The following is a 15,238-nucleotide window of genomic DNA, read 5'->3' as shown; positions in this document are numbered from 1 at the left end:
ATTTTTAGCCAAAACGAAAAGCCACCCTCATCTAAAACAATGGCAGGATATAGCTTCCTGCATCTTCCAGGTTCTTCTCGTCTATTTTAAGAGATTTGGGAGTGGTAATTTTAACTTAGTCATACCTCTTGAAGAACTGCAAGAGCAATTTAAGCTTTCAGACTTTTCTTTTTTAACACCAAAATTTGGGTTGGAAGAGGCTTGAGCAGTTATTAAAAGATGTAGGCATACTTTGTTGATATCTCCCTCCATGAAGAATTCTCTTTGCTGCCTAACACTTGTTCCAGAGCACTCACTGAAAATTCTCTGAATGGTTTTTCTTGAAGGTGGTATAGGGGAAATGGTTGAATAATCTCCTTTCTTCCCGCTAGCAGTTTGCTGAAAAGTTCTACCTGCTGGAATAAAAGCTTGACCCAATCAGACATCATTTCTTTAAATATTACCATGATTAGCAATAACAAAAGGATACATGAATTTGAAATCTAAAGAAGAAAATTCTCAACAACTGTTTAAATGCTTCTGTTCACTTCAGAGAAATGGGTTTTACCTGCTTCCAATAATTAGTTCATATGTGTTGCAGAGTAAAGATGTAACAGCTTTAAGATAGGAGAAACAAGGAAAAAGCATGCAAGGAGTTACATATGCCCATGAGCAATGTCAACAATTCATGTTTCCTTTAACAGCCATGTAATTATGTTAATATGTGTGGGATCTTTAAAATTTTCAGATTTTTAGTGTTTACACATTTCATTGTTATCTTAGTAGAATCATAAATACGTAGTACAAAAGTACTTAACCATAATGCATGTGGCAAAAATTCCTGCTAACTTTGAAAATTGTTTTTATCTCCATTTCTCGTAGTTATGATTATTGTTATGGCTATACAGATTGTCAGCCATGAAGATAGAACCAATTATGAAATAATGAAGACAAAAAATGGGAGACAACAAAATTTAAAACAGTTGGTTGTCTAGTCTACACCCAGAGGTTCACATCAAATTTACTTCTTTCATCATTATGAGTTCCTTAGAAAATCTGTAGTATTTTGGCTCCATTCTGTTAGAGGAGATGCTAAGGAGCTTTTGTATCCACAAACCTCGTCATTGTCCATTCCAGAGGTCAACCAAGACTTTGACACCTGCCACAAGAACACAAAAATTACCTGACAAGTCAGCAGGAAACTACCCAAGAGAAGCTAATCAAATCCTTAAGTATGCTAGGCCAGACCATCTTCAGGGGTCTCCCATCTGAGTTCAGGCAATTCTAGCGCCGCCGCCACCACAGTAGTGATCTGACCATGATAACATAGACAGTTTGTCCACTCTTAGATAACTATCATAATCCAGCACAGAAAGCAAAGTCTAAAGTTGAGTCACATACCACATGGAACAGTGTCATGGCAGACATGAAGCCTCAAGACATTTCCAAAAGGACAGTTCCAATGTGGATATGGCAGCCCCCATTATTTCTTTACATACTTCAATCTTATTGTGACAGTGGTAGGGTGAAGGGGCTTCCAATAATAACTAAGAACATGTCATTTAAATGAGATATAATTAAAACTTAATTGACTTTATTTTTACAATGCCTGTCAATAAATACTTAACAACATGTGCCATACGAATAATTATTTTTAAAACGTGTAATCCAAAAACCATAAAATTAGCTAAACAAGTATCTCCTTTTCCCAATAGTCTAAATGACAAAACTAACTTCTATAGATGGATCTTTGCTACTGAACTCTTTCTGGGCTTTTGCCAGGATAAGGGCCTTCAAGGTCCTTTGCCACATAAAACCAAAATAAAGGGGGACACACTCACACCCCAAAATGATCATTACTTCCTTTTGCACATCAAAAAAGATATTCAATTTCAAGTATTTGATTTAAATGAAGAGTAAGAAACTTCTGCACATCCAATATGTCACTGAAATGTAATTCACCTCACTTCACAGTATTGACCAAATTGGATGAACCCAATGATATGTGATTTCAAGAAATTCTGGATGGTCCCAGGTTCAACAGCCCTAGGACAATCAGAAACTGAACACTTTTTATTTATTTTATTTATTTATTTGATACACTTGTATACCGCTAATATCTCAGCCTGTGCGGCGACTCATTGCGGTTTACAACTTGTTAAAATACAATAGTCACTTAAAAATATAAAATAAGATATCAAAATACAAGACATAAAACATACATAGTATGAACATACTTAGTATCGGGCCACCAATACAAGTCGAAAACATCTCATAGTTAAAATCGTAGTTCAGTTCGTTATCCTTGGTTGCAAGTCCATGGTCAAAATAACCTTACATCGGAAATTAGTTAAAAACTTGCTCGAACATCCAAGTTTTTAGATTTTTCCGAAATGCCATTAGCGAGGTGGCTGATCTTAGTTCAATAGGGAGGGCATTCCAAAGCCGGGGGGCCACCACAGAAAAGGCCCTATCTCTCGTTCCCGCGAGCCGCACCTGTGAAGCAGGCGGGATGGAGAGAAGGGCTCCTCCTGAAGATCTTAGGGTCCTGGTGGGCTGATAGGCCGAGATACGTTCGGATAGGTATGTAGGGCCAGAACCGTTTAGGGCTTTAAAGGTCAAAACCAGCACTTTGAATTGGGCTCGGTAGCTGATCGGTAGCCAATGGAGCTGGTACAGCAGAGGAGTTGTGTGCTCCCTGCGCCCTGCTCCTGTTAATACCATGGCTGCCGCTCGTTGGACTAGTTGAAGCTTCCGGGCCGTCTTCAAAGGCAACCCCACGTAGAGAGCGTTGCAGTAATCAAGGCGGGATGTAACCAGAGCGTGGATTACCGTGGCCAAGTCAGACTTCCCAAGGTACGGTCGCAGTTGGCGCACGAGTCTTAACTGTGCAAATGCTCCCCTGGTCACCGTCGAAACCTGGGGATCCAGGCTCAGCGATGAGTCCAGGATCACACCCAAACTGCGAACCTGTGTCTTCAGGGGGAGTGCGACCCCGTCTAACACAGGCTGTAACCCTATACCCTGTTCGGCCCTGCGACTGACCAGGAGCACCTCTGTCTTGTCTGGATTTAATTTCAATTTGTTCGCCCCCATCCAGACCGTCACAGCGGCCAAGCACCGGTTCAGGACCTCGACAGCCTCCTTAGTAGCGGGTGGAAAGGAGTGACAGAGCTGGACATCATCTGCGTACAGATGACACCGCACCCCGAAACTCCGGATGATCTCGCCCAGCGGCTTCATGTAGATGTTAAACAACATGGGGGACAATATTGAACCCTGAGGAACCCCACAAAACAACGGTTGTGGGGTAGAACAGGAGTCCCCCAGTAACACCTTCTGAGACCGACCCTCGAGGAATGACCGGAGCCACCGCAAAGCAGTACCTCCGAGGCCCATTCCTGCGAGGCGTCCCAGAAGAATACCGTGGTCGACGGTATCGAAGGCCGCTGAGAGGTCGAGAAGCACCAACAGGGACACACTCCCCCTGTCGAGCTCCCGACGGAGATCATCCACTAAGGCGATCAAGGCTGTCTCGGTACCATGTCCCGGCCTAAAGCCAGACTGCGCCGGATCTAGATAATCCGTGTCTACCAAGAATGCCTGGAGTTGTGAGGCCACCACACGTTCCATGACTTTGCCCAAAAAGGGAAGATTGGAAACAGGCCGATAGTTTACCAATTGAGTGGGGTCCAGTGATGGTTTCTTCAACAGCGGTTTTATCACAGCTTGCTTTAAGCTGGCTGGAAAAATGCCTTCCCGAAGGGAGGCATTAACCACCACCTTAACCCACTCGGCCAATCCCCCTCTGGCCTCCTTTAGAAGCCAGGATGGGCAGGGGTCTAGGATGCATGTAGTAGCTCTCATTCCTCCAAGCACCTTGTCCACATCCTCGGTTTGAACCAATTGAAATGAATCCATCAAAATCGGACAAGCAGATGCTCGTGTTACATCCTCAGAGACTGCCGTTAATGTGGCATCCAGTCCAGAGCGGATCAAAGCGACTTTGTCTGCGAAGAACCGAGCAAAAGCTTCACAGCGAGCTGCCGAGTCATCAGGGCACCCATCCTGGATGGTGGGTTTTAAAAGGCCTCTGACAACCCGGAACAGTTCAGCCGGACGGTTCTTTGCAGACGCAATAGAGGCCGCGAAGAAGGTCTTCTTAGCGGCTCTTATTGCCGCGGCATATGACCTTAAAAAGGACACAAACCGTGTTCGGTTTGGCTCGCTCGGATCCGAACGCCACACACTCTCTAGTTCCCTCTTCTTTCGCTTCAACACCGCCAGCTCCTCAGTAAACCAAGGGGCTGGTTTAGCTCGGCTACTTGAGAGGGGACGTTCTGGAGCGATCGTGTCTATTGCTCTAGTCATCTCCCCATTCCAGAGAGCGACCAGGGCATCAACAGGATCACCAACCGAGGTGGCGGGGAATTCCCCAAGAGCCATCAGGAATCCCTCCGGATCCATAAGCCTCCTGGGGCGGACCAATTTAATAGGTCCTCCACCTCTGCGGAGGTTAGGGGGTGCAGTAAGTCTAAAGCTGACCAGGTGGTGGTCGGTCCATGGCAACGGAGAGATGGATAACTCCTCAACACCGCCACCTTCCTCCCATCCCTGACAGAAAACCAAGTCCAATGTATGTCCAGCACTGTGGGTGGGGCCAGATACTTGTTGGGACAGACCCATGGTCGCCATGGTAGACATGAAGTCCTGAGCCGCTCCCGTTTTACTTTTACTTCCTGATTACCAGCCTAGCATGAAAAGGTAACACTCCTCACAATGAATGGAACCTAACCGTATCTACAATTGGAATAGTATGTGTACTGTAGATAAATAAACAATATTTAGTTACTATTCCCCTAGTAGCATCCGAAAAATATACAAGCAAAATGTATCCATTAAAACAAACCATAAAGGCAATGCTACATAATGGCAAATAAAATGACAGCCATCAGCCAAAAACAGTAATAAGAACACTAATTTTAAACATGAAATGACACTAAAAATACTATTTGAAATAAATAAACAAATCCCAGAGGAGTTTCTCACAACAGAGACTATTGTATTTTTTACTGAAATGTGCAAAAGAGTTAAACATTATTATTCATTTTCATGGCACATGATATATCTGAATTTACATCATATTGTAAACTCATTTGTATTTACTTTAGATTAACAGGGTGAGGCCATCAATAATACTTCTATATAATAATTAAGAAATAACTATTTTTATACCCCGCCACCATCTCCCCAAAGGGACTCGGGGTGGCTTACATGTGGGACCAAGCCCAGAGACAACAACAAAGTTTACCAACTACAACATAATTTAAAACATAACATATCACCATCCAATTCTAACACTAAAACTGTCAATGCCACATTTCAAATACCAATATATAAAAGGCCAGTTCTTGCAGAGTGCATATATTTGAAGCATCCAAATTCAAAATTCCTGAGAAATTCTCTGAAGTGTTCCACAAATATTTAAATCCAATACATACAGTACGTACATAACAAAAGCTCATGCTTGTCTCATGCTCCAACTACCAACTCAAAGCATTAGTACATGATATCCATTCAAAATTCCAGGCACATTTAGAATTCCAAGTGATCATATTCATATTCTAAAACCGCCATTCACCTTCATAATTACTTATTTGTATGTAATGAGAAGCATTTGTTCATAGACTATGAAGCTGTATTCTAACTGATACAGAGAAGCAAAGCATGTGTAGCCCATGATGCCTCCAATATCTCAGCCACTGCAGCTTTAAAACACACAAAGGTTTCTATTTATTTATTTATTTCCCTATACTTTTACCCTGCCCTTCTCACCCCCGAGGGGGGGCTCAGGGCGGCCTCACAAAAGCATCATCAGATGCTAACAGATATTCTTTTCATATGAAATAAGAAATGTAAGAAATATAATCTCAACAGATAACCTGTAATTGCTTCCAAGTTTCAAATATGCGAAATAGTTTGCTCTCTGATTTAGGGAAGAAAACATTAAACATTCAACTTGCTCCCTTGAAATAATGTATAGAATTGCCAACATGAAGTGCATGAGCATATCCAGTTACGCATTCAAATGACTTGGGCTTCAAAGTTTTGCAACTAAACTCTCAAGCTCCAGCCATTTGGATTTGCAACTGGATATGCTTATACAAGCTTTAGAAGTATATTATTTCTTGTGACAGAAGATTGTCCTTTCATCCAGAATGTATGTATGAGGTCACAAAGGCCACAACTCTACATTGTTAAACCTTCTAAAACAATGAAATATTTCAAAGGTTTGCAGCTGAAAGGTATTCAGTATTTTAAATTCCATGATCATATGGTTTTCCTGCAAGTTGGATATTTATTGAACTTTAATTTAGCTGAACATTAGTTTAAATCATGAAACCTCCTATAAATCTTTCTAAAAATATAGGTTTATGGGTGCACAAGGTTGCAAGTTTTTAATTTAAGCTGCTTGTAAAGATCTGAAAGACACTGGATAACAATAGGAATTCCTATCAATACTATTTCCCCTTTTCATCATTTATATCTTTTGGGCTCTTGCTGTGTTTGAGGCTGAGATACTAAGAGATGAGAACCTGACAATGGATCAACCTGTTTGCATTAGTTTGTGAAAATTAGGATATCCACACATAACAGTGAATCAATACAAAGTAAATTTACCTATCAGGCTAACTGGCATTTCTTCATAGTTGAAACATGTTATTGCTCTATACTTGTCACCTGTTAGACTTTTAATGGTACTGCCACTGCCAGATTAAATAAGTTGCAAACACTGTCAGTTCCTAGAAACCCTATTTTTTCTGGTGTGCAAGAAATAAAATCCTTCACATAATGACATTCCCATATGACAATCTGACTCCTGCCAGTAAGCTAGCATTTGCAATTTTATAGAAAACAGCCCAAACGACAGTTTTTCCAGGTTTTTTTGACACACAGACAACATGTATGTAGAGAAGATCCTACAGGGCCCCAGTAGTGGTGCCCTCTGAACAAAAAAGTCAATTGTCATTTTCAGCTAGAGAAGCCATCCCAATCTGAGTATAAAGACAAGTTATGAAAGAGACAACTATGTTACACTATTTAAACATGAAAAGAAAAGATGAGGTGGAAATGAGGGAAAGAATCTAACAGCACCTTTAAGACTAATTTATTTTTAGCATGCACTTCCATGGATATCAATCCACTTTTTCAGATGTGTTGTTGTAGTCACAGGTATTGAAGCAGTTATGCAGTTGTTGAAATGGGATAGAAATTAAAACACAAATCTATGCATATCTATTCAGAATAAATTTCACTGAATTCCACTGAACTGTTGCTAGCTTCCTACTGATCAGAAGAAAGGAAATAAATGTAATAATTTCTTGATATTATGCTTATTTATATCCTGCTTCTTCTCTCCATAGGGAGATCCAAAACATTAAAAGCATTACAATACAATTTAAAATATACAAAAATACAAATATTAAAACAGTGTTAAACATCATTAATATTAAACAACAATTCAAATTAAATCCATTAAAAACCCACACCAACCCCTGACATGATCTTAAACACCTTCTTCCTTAAAAGCCTGCCTGAATAAAAAGGTTTTAGCCTGCCATCAGAAGGACAGCAGGGAGGGGACCATTCTGACTTCCCTGGGCAAGGAGTTCCAGAGTCAAGGGGAGGGGCAACCACCGAGAAAAAAGGCCCAATCTCTCATTCCCACCAACCGAGCTTGAGATAGAGGTGGAACTGAGAGAAGGGCATCTCCTGAAGATCTCAGGGCCCGGGCAGGTTCATACAAGGGGATGCCAACAGCCATTGAAAACTTTTATTCCAAATACATTTAAAATATTTTAACTTTAATATTATGTTTAATTTTAACTTCTGAAGGTATAATCTTCATGACACTGAATACAAAAATGCAACAGATTTACAGGAGCAGTGCAAATACACTTTTTACCAAAATGTTAGTTCACAAGGCAGGGCTAAGAATTTGAATAGGTTTAGAGCAAATCACACTTTAATACGTGGGCAGAAATGCTGGCAATCTAGTAAAGCTTCAAACGTGTTGGTTTTATTAATTTAAAATCAGGAAGGCAGACCCAAGGAAATTCATCTTTGTTGTTACTGGGATAATCTTTTTAAGCAAGAAAAATAAACAATTAAATCACGAAGTGAAGCAAATTAAGGTAGAAGGGAACAAATGAGGGAAGAAACAGATTGCCTTAAACTACATTCCACAGTAGTATGGGGGGTGGGGGAGTAGCAGAACTAGAAACTGCTATTGGTACCTGGTGAATTTGGTATAGAATGCACTGGAATATGATAAAAGGCATGGTATACTAGAAAATCAGCTTTTTATAAAAGAAAATTTAATTTCTCTTCAACACAAAATGGAAACCACTTTTTTAAACAGTCATATTCCTGGTATGCCAATCCAACAGTATTTATTCCACATACTAAATCCGCCTCCATTACTTGCAGTACTCCAGTTATCTTTAAAATTATCCCAAATTAGAATCATAGAATCATAGAGTTGGAAGAGAGCTCGTGGGCCATCCAGTCCAACCCCCTGCCAAGAAGCAGGAAAATCACATTCAAAGCACTCCTGACAGATGGCCATCCAGTCTGTTTAAAAGCCTCCAAAGAAGAAGCCTCTACTACATCTTCCTTTTACAGCCATGAAAAATATGAGGTCTTCTAAAGTAATACTATATACTGTACAGGTGTACTAAGCTATTGTAACTCTGCACCATTCATGCCTTTCAAAGTATTTGTTGTGGTGACATCTTAACCATTCAAATTTAATGCATCAGGGCAGGAATTCCTTCCTTTAGCCGATGGTCCAAAACAATTTGTTACTCTCCCTCAAATGCTTAGAATGTTATTCATATACAAATGTATTTGTATCATTTCTAATCAAAAAAATTTAAAAAACACAACAAAGGCACATTTCTGAAAAAGTGGAAGACAGAATTAGAGACCACAAAAGTTACACAGCTATAATAGCTATAATAGTTGGCTATTAGTTATCTGGCTCAAGAACAACATTCCCACTGTTTTCAGAATGAAGCCGAGAAAAAGAGATTCTCAAAAGATACAAACCCAGAAAACAGTTAGTGTCACAAATGTTACTTCACTTGAAAACAATGCCACAGGAAAGCTACAAGATTAGGAAGACAGAATCTATTTGTTTTTCCATGAAACAAAACCACTGTTCGAACTGGTATATATTCAAAGTGTGACACTAGCCCTGCTTTTTGCAAAGCTGTTTGTATTTTCAGTACACCTCATAAAATATACCCAATGATCCACTGCATGTATTTCTATGAAACAAAACAAGCCCCTGTCAGAACTCATAAATCGTGATGGTGCCACTGCTTTTTACAAAGCTGTTTATATCTTGAGTATGCCTCATATAAATACCCACGGTATAATGGAGTCGTGACTGTTTTACGTGCTCTAAACGCCTTATGCCCAGGACAAGGTGGCAATCTTTCACACCTTAAAATGCCATTGGCTTGCCTTGGGGCAACCTCTTTGCTGCCACCCCCGTTCATTCAACTCACTCAGCGGCGAGCAACAGGTTCCAGCCAGTGTGTTAGTAAGACACGCAGCCAAGTTTGGCTGACATTCAGCCAACCTCTCTCTCTCTCTCTCTCCAGCACCACGGAAATCCAGGAGCAATGTAAACAGCCACAAAGGTGAAACTTGGCGTATGGAAGCACAGATGAGTAAAACAATTCCGAGAAAGAAAGAAAAAAATAAAAAGCTCCACACAAAAGGGCATGGATTCATGTTCCTGCTCATGCAACAGGCGCCTTTTCCCTCCAGAATCCCAAATCACTTTAGCATTGCGATAATTAAAACAATTTCGAGGAAAAAATAAAGGAAAAAGCACCACACAAAAGGGCATGGATTCATGTTCCTGCTCATGCAACAGGCGTCTTTTCCTTCCAGAATCCCAAATCACTTTTAAAAAGAGGTTAAATTCCCCTCTTTGGATGCACCCACTCTCTTAAAAAGAGGTTTAATGAATGGGTGGCTGTGAGTTTTCCAGGCTGTATGGCCATGTTCCAGAAGCATTCTCTCCTGACATTTATGTGAAAATCAAGAGGTGTTTTTCCCACTTCAGACAAACAAGAACATACACGAGAAGGCGAAAGGATTACTTCCTTCTAGCTGCCTATTCCAACACACACACACACATGAGCCTGAGACAGTGTTGAAAAACCAGGAGGTGCCCCCCCCCCCCACTCAGACCAACAAGAGCACAATGTGAAGAGAAGAGGTCCCTTCCTTCTGACTAGCTCTTCCCAATGGGAAGGGATGTGATACTCACTCAATGAAGTAGCTGGCTCCTTCTTCTGAGAAACCCTCCTCCCATCCACGGGGAAGGTCTGGAAGAAAGAAAAAGAAAGAGGGCGGGAAGAAAGTGGGGAAGAGGGGGAAGGAGAAAAAGGAGGAGGAGAAGGAGGAGAGAGGTCTTTATGGTAAATCCCAGCCACACAAAGGTCGTTATCCCCATCTCCCCCTCCCCTCCCTCTGTGTTCCCCTGAGAGAACAAGAAAGGCGAGGGCAAATCCCAGGCGGGAGGAGGAGGGAAAGGAGGGCTCCCAATGGGGGGGAAAGGGGGTCCAAGGCGAGGGGATTAGGGGGTCCCACCTGAGCGGATCATGTGTCCGGAGTTGACGGGCTCGCCGGTGCGGGGGTGCAGCCAGGTGGTGGCGCGCGCCAGGTCGCTACAGAAAGACGAGGAGGAGGAGGAGGAAGGAAGAGAGAAGCGGCAACAACATGCACCTGTTAGTCAGTCACTCTCTGAGTGAGTGGCGCCTTTTGTGAGGCGGGCAGGAAACAAGGGAAGGAGGAGAGCCTTTCCCCCCCCCCTCCTCACACTCCTCACACCCTCTTCCCCCTCCTTACTCGATGAAGAAGACGCGGCCGTCTCGACAGACGCCATAAGACCAGTGCTCAGGTAGAGTGTCCCGCCCCACCACCGCCGCCGCCTCAGCCTCCGCCGCCGCCATGTTCGCCGCCCTGCGCGCCTCCTCAGAGGGAGAGAACGGAGGGAGGGAGGGCGCGCGCCTCTCCTTGGTGCCCCGCGCGCCCCCGCAGCGCCCCCAACAGGCCACGCGGAGGAACGCGCGCGCGCGCGGCGCCACCATTCCCCACCATCATCATCATCATCATAACTTTGTTTATATCCCGCCCAACTTGGGCCATCCCTCCCTCTCCCTCCAGGTGTTTTGGGCTTCAACTCCCACCATTCCTCACAGCCTCAGGCCCTTGCCTTTGCCCCCTTCGGTCGATTAGCATCCCATCCTGAGAATTGTGAATGCTCTCCTGAAACCTGTTGCTTCTCACTTTTATTCACCCCCATGGCACAGTCATGGACAACAAGTTAAACATGAGCCAACAATGTGATGTGGCGGGGGGAAAAAAGCCAATGGGATTTTGGCCTGCATCAATAGGCGCATAGTGTCTGGATCTAAGGAAGTAATGCTACCCCTCTATTCTGCTTTGGTTAGACCACATCTGGAATATTGTGTCCAATTCTGGGCACCACAATTCAAGAGAGATATTGACAAGCTGGAATGTGTCCAGAGGAGGGCGACTAAAATGATCAAGGGTCTGGAGAACAAGCCCTATGAGGAGCGGCTTAAGGAGCTGGGCATGTTTAGCCTGAAGAAGAGAAGGCTGAGAGGAGATATGATAGCCATGTATAAATATGTGAGAGGAAGTCACAGGGAGGAGGGAGCAAGCTTGTTTTCTGCTTCCCTGGAGACTAGGACGCGGAACAATGGCTTCAAACTACAAGAGAGGAGATTCCATCTGAACATGAGGAAGAACCTCCTGACTGTGAGAGCTGTTCAGTAGTGGAACTCTCTGCCCCGGAGTGTGGTGAAGGCTCCTTCTTTGGAAGCTTTTAAACAGAGGCTGGATGGCCATCTGTCAGGGGTGATTTGAATGCAATATTGCCACTTCTTGGCAGAATGGGGTTGGACTGCATGACCCATGAGGTCTCTTCCAACTCTTTGATTCTATGATTCTATATACAGGAATCCATCAGGGCCTGCTAGCACCTCCCAACAAAGGATTCCCCCAGGCAGCAACCAGTCAGACCTTGAAACTGCAAGCTATTAAATGCTAATCAACATGGCAAATTGCTACATTGATGCATACTTACTTAGGCAATCCCTCATAGCCCAAGGATAATAGTCCTCCAAGTGTTGTGTCTTGTTTTGGGCTTCAACTCTCACCATTCCTCACAGCCTCAGGCCCCTTCCTTTTCCCCCTTCAGTCAATTAGCATCCCATTCTGAGGATTGTGAATGCTCTCCGGAAACCTGTTGCTTCTAACTTTTATTCACCTCCATGGCACAGTCATATACAAGAATCCGTCAGGGCCAGCTAGCACCTCCCAACAAAGGATTCCCCCGGGCAGCAACCAGCCAAACCTTGAAACTGCGGGCTATTAAATGCCAATCAACATGGCAAATTGCTACATTGACACATACTTACTTAGGCAATCCCTCATAGCCCAAGGATAAGAGTCCTCCAAGTGTGGTGTCTTGTTTTGGGCTTCAACTCCCACCATTCCTCACAGCCTCAGGCCTCTTCCTTTTTCCCCTTCAGCCACTTAAGCATTGCAGTCTAGCAATATTTGGAGGGCTGCACAATTAGCTTCCCATTCTGAGGATTGTGAATGCTCTCCTGAAACCTGTTGATTCTATTCATCTCTATGGAAAAGTCATATACAATAATCTATCAGGGCCAGCTAGCACCTCCCAACAATGGATTCCCCCAGGCAGCAACCAGCCAGGCCTTGAAATAAATGCTAATCAACATGGCAAATTGCTACATTGACACATACTTACTTAGGCAATCCCTCATAGCCCAAGGGTAATAGTCCTCCAAGTGTAGTGTCTTGTTTTGGGCTTCAACTCCCACCATTCCTCACAGCCTCAGGCCCCTTCCTTTTCCCCCTTCAGCCGCTTAAGCATTGCAGTTTTGTAATATTTGGAGGACTGCACAATTTGCATCCTATTCTGAGGATTGTGAATGTTATCTTGAAACCTGTTGCTTCTAACTTTTATTCATCTCTATGGCACAATCCTATACAAGAATCAATCAGGGCAAGCTAGCACCTCCCAACAAAGGATTCCCCCAGGCAGCAGCCAGACCTTGAAGCTGCAAGCCATTAAATGCTAATCAACATGGCAAATGGGTTTTAACTTTGTATGTATTTATGATTTTATACTGTGTTATTGATTGTGGCATTGAATTGCTGCCTTTGTTAGCCGCTCTGAGCCCCCTTCCCGGGGGGGTGGGTTGAGAAGGGCGGGGTAAAAATGCTGTTAAATAAATAAATAAAATATCACAAGGAAAATCTACTGAATTATTTAACATTGCCATAGGATGTTACTCTTCAGTGTACCATGTGGACAAATTCTCAAACACAAATATAACAGACTAACTATTAGAGTAATTAACTATTTGTGTTCACTGTTTATTCAGGTTGTACTAGTTTAAGAATAAGAATAAACCCTAAGGATGAATTAAGTTCCTGTTTCATCCATCTTTACTAGAACGCTCACAGAAGCATCTCATCATGGCGTTGGAAGGGTCCAAAGAGGTTATCTTTATGCAGGAATCACTAGCTAAGGCATTCCTGATAAATGGCCCTACAGCTTCTGTTTAATAATCTCCAAAAATGAGAGTCTGCTATCTTCTGAGGTAATCTATTCCACTGTCAAACTGCTCTAGCCATCAGGAGGATTTTCCTACATTGGTTTATCTCCTTTTTTGGTAATTCGAGTCCATCAATTCATGTACTAATCTCTGGAGCAATAGAGAACAAGCTCACTCCATTTTCTACATGACATCCCTTCAGATATTTTAAGATGGCTGTCAAACAACCTTTCACTCTTCTGCAAGTGAAACATTAGCAATTCCTCATAGGTTTTGATTTCCAGGCCTTTTCACTATCTTAGCCATCCTCTGAACACTTTCTAACTTGTCATTATTTCAAATATAAAATATCTGGAAATGTTTAAGCCATGGGAGAGAAGAGTTTTTAAATCTTTTTTTCAGAAAAAAGGAAAATTTCAGGAAAAAGTACCACTTAACAGCGGCATTATTTATCCCACATTTGTCTCAAGAATGGCTGTTTACATATGTTTTCTAGAACCTTTCATTCTATTGATGTCAGCCTGATTATGATAGTTACCCAGGTTCTTATTTTTCCATTTTTGAAGATGGGAATAACATTCACACTCCTCCACTATTCTGAGGTGTTTCCTCCTAACAGATAATTTTTGCAAAATTTCTCCAATTTCTCCATGGCAAATAATACAGTGCAATAGATGGACTTGGATTTATGTGTAATGATTACTGGAACGGCTTGACTATGATTGCGGATAATGTGGTTTTATAGTTGTAATTGCAATGTTTTATATGTTTTAATGCTCTTAATCTCATTTAAATTTTAATTGAAATGTTTATTTAATTGTGTATTGGAGGTATATTGTTTTTAAAGCATTGAATTATTGCCTGTGTTGTAAGCCGCCGTAAATAAATTATAAATAAATAAATTATAAATAAAGGCCTGCAAGTTTGAATTCACTCATTGTTATTACTTTGACCATCTTACAAAATTGTCTTCTGCCATTCACCACATGAATGAAATTTTAATATATATTTTAATCAAAATTGCTGCTTTCTCTCAAAATTATCGATGCAATTAATGTTAAACTATGATTTATTATTTTGGAAGTAATTTGTTTTGTTGTTGTTTTTTTATTCTTTTGCAACATGGTCAGAAATAAAAGGCAGCCTATGAGCTAGAAAGAATTTGCCTCCTAGTTAGTTCTGTCAGGCATTAATTCTTAACATTCATAGAGTAGGATACATGTCTGCTCATCCGCTGCAATTTGACCTATTTCTATACAAAGTTCTTCCAGGATACAATGACATACTTCTTTCTTTGTAAAATCGTTTATCTCTTGCTTCTGTTTCACTCGTGCTTCTATTCCTGTGAAAAGTGATATATACAGAGAAAATTGTCATTTAAATAGATTAGTAAGGGAAAATAGATAAAACATTTCCCTTTCTGTTTTGAAACACCTATCATTTTAGAAAATTGCTACTTTTTAACTTTGTTCAAAAACTCTATTTTGAGATATATATATATAGAGAGAGAGAGAGAGAGAGAGAGAGAAGGTGTGTGTGAGAGAGAGGTTTCTCCCCCCCCC

General features: G+C 41.8%; 1 protein-coding gene across 7 annotated transcripts in view; it reads right to left on the bottom strand.

Annotated features, from left to right (window-relative positions):
• Positions 1 to 11,028, bottom strand: part of PLEKHA7 (pleckstrin homology domain containing A7) — a 193,499-nt gene extending 182,471 nt beyond the window's left edge. For all 7 annotated transcript variants that reach the window (XR_009631023.2, XR_010908926.1, XM_060767735.2 and 4 more), the window contains exons 1-3: positions 10,909 to 11,028; positions 10,651 to 10,727; positions 10,328 to 10,385 (exon numbers count right to left, since the gene is read on the bottom strand). Coding sequence is in view for 5 of the 7 variants with exons in the window: in XM_060767735.2 (XP_060623718.2) it covers positions 10,328 to 10,385; positions 10,651 to 10,727; positions 10,909 to 11,012 (239 nt within the window). In the remaining 2 variants the exon portion in view is untranslated. The remainder of the gene's footprint in view (positions 1 to 10,327; positions 10,386 to 10,650; positions 10,728 to 10,908) is intronic.
• Between the last annotated feature and the right edge of the window lie 4,210 nt (positions 11,029 to 15,238).

Source organism: Anolis sagrei, chromosome 1 (genome assembly GCF_037176765.1).
Source record: "Anolis sagrei isolate rAnoSag1 chromosome 1, rAnoSag1.mat, whole genome shotgun sequence".
In the NCBI taxonomy this organism is placed as follows: Eukaryota; Metazoa; Chordata; class Lepidosauria; order Squamata; family Dactyloidae; genus Anolis; species Anolis sagrei.
This window is presented reverse-complemented; position numbering and strand designations above follow the sequence as displayed.